General features: G+C 52.8%; 1 protein-coding gene across 1 annotated transcript; it reads right to left on the bottom strand.

Moving 5' to 3' along the window:
* Nucleotides 1-274: 274 nt before the first annotated feature.
* On the bottom strand, nucleotides 275-2,776 carry LOC311247784 (unconventional myosin-VIIa-like; the record flags this gene model as incomplete). Its single annotated transcript, XM_084338781.1, has 2 exons — nucleotides 275-461; nucleotides 2,655-2,776. Coding segments are annotated over 2 exons (309 nt in total), but the record flags the coding sequence as incomplete, so codon positions are not given.
* Nucleotides 2,777-3,222: the final 446 nt, after the last annotated feature.

Raw genomic sequence — 3,222 nt, 5'->3', positions numbered from 1 at the left:
GTGATGTTTCTTCTTGACTTGTTTAAGAAGACGTGTCCGGCCCATGGAGACATTAACGTGTGTTGTCGGGCATTACAAATACATTTGATTTGATTTGATCTATGAAGGACATGCAGGCAGGTTAATGTTTGATGAAGACATGAAGGATATCTATGAAGGACATGCAGGCAGGTTAGTGTTTGATGAAGACATGAAGGATATCTATGAAGGACATGCAGGCAGGTTAGTGTTTGATGAAGACGTGAAGGATATCTATGAAGGACATGCAGGCAGGTTAGTGTTTGATGAAGACGTGAAGGATATCTATGAAGGACATGCAGGCGTCTTGGCTCAGCTCCTCGTGGTTGACCACCTTCTTCAGCAGAGGCAGCTTGATTGGCTCCCGGGTGCAGCTCCACAACTTGTCCTTCCCCCGGTTCTTAGTGACCATCACCCGGCTCAGAGTGTGTTTAGGGGGAGGTCTGGAGAGAGAGGGGGGGGGAGAGAGAGAGGGGGGATGGGGGAGAGAGGGGGGAGAGAGAGGGGGGAGAGAGAGGGGGGAGAGAGGGGGGGGAGAGAGAGAGAGGGGAGGGGGGGAGAGAGAGGGGAGAGAGAGGGGGGAGAGAGAGAGGGGAGGGGGGGGGGAGAGAGAGGGGAGGGGGGGAGAGAGAGAGGGGGGGGAGAGAGGGGGGGGAGAGAGAGAGAGGGGAGGGGGGGAGAGAGAGAGGGGGGGGGGAGAGAGGGGGGGAGAGAGAGGGGAGGGGGGGAGAGAGAGATGGGAGGGGGGGAGAGAGAGAGAGGGGGGGGAGAGGGGAGGGGGGAGAGAGGGGGGGAGAGAGAGAGGGGGGGAGAGGGGGAGAGAGAGATGGGGGAGAGAGAGGGGGAGAGGAGAGGGGGAGAGGGGGGAGAGAGAGATGGGGAGAGAGAGGGGGGAGGGGGAGAGAGAGATGGGGAGAGAGAGAGAGGGGATAGGGGGAGAGAGACAGGGGGGAGAGGAGAGGGGGAGAGGGGGGAGAGAGAGATAGAGTCAGAGTGTGAGGGGGGTGCATGTGAATGTCTGTACTCTGTAGCTGCAGTAGGAGTGAGTCTGTACTCTGTACCTGCAGTAGGATTGAGTCTGTACTCTGTAGCTGCAGTAGGAGTGAGTCTGTACTCTGTAGCTGCAGTAGGAGTGAGTCTGTACTCTGTAGCTGCAGTAGGAGTGAGTCTGTACTCTGTTACCTGCAGTAGGAGTGAGTCTGTACTCTGTAGCTGCAGTAGGAGTGAGTCTGTACTCTGTAGCTGCAGTAGGAGTGAGTCTGTACTCTGTAGCTGCAGTAGGAGTGAGTCTGTACTCTGTACCTGCAGTAGGAGTGAGTCTGTACTCTGTAGCTGCAGTAGGAGTGAGTCTGTACTCTGTAGCTGCAGTAGGAGTGAGTCTGTACTCTGTAGCTGCAGTAGGAGTGAGTCTGTACTCTGTAGCTGCAGTAGGAGTGAGTCTGTACTCTGTAGCTGCAGTAGGAGTGAGTCTGTACTCTGTAGCTGCAGCAGGAGTGAGTCTGTACTCTGTAGCTGCAGTAGGAGTGAGTCTGTACTCTGTAGCTGCAGTAGGAGTGAGTCTGTGCTCTGTAGCTGCAGTAGGAGTGAGTCTGTACTCTGTAGCTGCAGTAGGAGTGAGTCTGTAGCTGCAGTAGGAGTGAGTCTGTACTCTGTAGCTGCAGTAGGAGTGAGTCTGTAGCTGCAGTAGGAGTGAGTCTGTACTCTGTAGCTGCAGTAGGAGTGAGTCTGTACTCTGTACCTGAAGTAGTCGTAGGAGTACTCCTCCAGTGAGTCTGTACCTGAAGTAGTCGTAGGAGTACTCCTCCAGTGTGTCTGTACCTGAAGTAATCGTAAGAGTACTCCTCCAGTGTGTCTGTACCTGAAGTAGTCGTAGGAGTACTCCTCCAGTGAGTCTGTACCTGAAGTAGTCGTAGGAGTACTCCTCCAGTGTGTCTGTACCTGAAGTAGTCGTAGGAGTACTGTCGTAGGAGTACTCCTCCAGTGAGTCTGTACCTGAAGTAGTCGTAGGAGTACTCCTCCAGTGTGTCTGTACCTGAAGTAGTCGTAGGAGTACTCCTCCAGTGTGTCTGTACCTGAAGTAGTCGTAGGAGTACTCCTCCAGTGAGTCTGTACCTGAAGTAGTCGTAGGAGTACTCCTCCCAGTGTCTCTGTACCTGAAGTAGTCGTAGGAGTACTCCTCCAGTGTGTCTGTACCTGAAGTAGTCGTAGGAGTACTCCTCCAGTGTGTCTGTACCTGAAGTAGTCGTAGGAGTACTCCTCCAGTGTGTCTGTACCTGAAGTAGTCGTAGGAGTACTCCTCCAGTGTGTCTGTACCTGAAGTAGTCGTAGGAGTACTCCTCCAGTGTGTCTGTACCTGAAGTAGTCGTAGGAGTACTCCTCCAGTGTGTCTGTACCTGAAGTAGTCGTAGGAGTACTCCTCCAGTGTGTCTGTACCTGAAGTAGTCGTAGGAGTAACTCCTCCAGTGTGTCTGTACCTGAAGTAGTCGTAGGGAGTACTCCTCCAGTGTGTCTGTACCTGAAGTAGTCGTAGGAGTACTCCTCCAGTGTGTCTGTACCTGAAGTAGTCGTAGGAGTACTCCTCCAGTGTGTCTGTACCTGAAGTTAGTCGTAGGAGTACTCCTCCAGTGTGTCTGTACCTGAAGTAGTCGTAGGAGTACTCCTCCAGTGTGTACGGCTTCACCCTCTCGTCGCTGTCAGGCAGGACCAGCTGGGAGACCCGGACAGACTGCTTCTGGTCGGGGGTCATGGTCACCAGGGCCTGGAACACAGACAAACAGCACGGTGCTAAAGATGGCTTCCCCCCTTGTCATCTCTGTGCCGGTGGGCCATCAGGCTCCACGACCATGAACTGCCGCCAGCAGCTGGAGACCTAACGGCTGCGGAACTCCAAGGCCCTCATTTACCAATTAATGCGTAGAAAGTGTTCTATTTTCATTCCCAAGCACAGAATTTAGAATGTCTCTATGCACAGAAGAATGTATCACCCGTGCGTGCACAGGTCGTACGCACACTCTGTGTTGTTGAATACCAATGTTCTTACCGTCTATGCTCGTGCATGATTGTAAGCATTTGCATACAGAACTGCCCCTAATTAACCATATATGCTAATGAAACACCCCCATGAAATGTGAAATGATGGACTAAGCGAACTATGAGAAGCTTCACTGAGAGCGAGATTGATCACGGGGGTCTAACCAACAAATT

Source organism: Notolepis coatsorum (assembly GCF_963971535.1).
Source record: "Notolepis coatsorum genome assembly, contig: SCAFFOLD_520, whole genome shotgun sequence".
In the NCBI taxonomy this organism is placed as follows: Eukaryota; Metazoa; Chordata; class Actinopteri; order Aulopiformes; family Paralepididae; genus Notolepis; species Notolepis coatsorum.
This window is presented reverse-complemented; position numbering and strand designations above follow the sequence as displayed.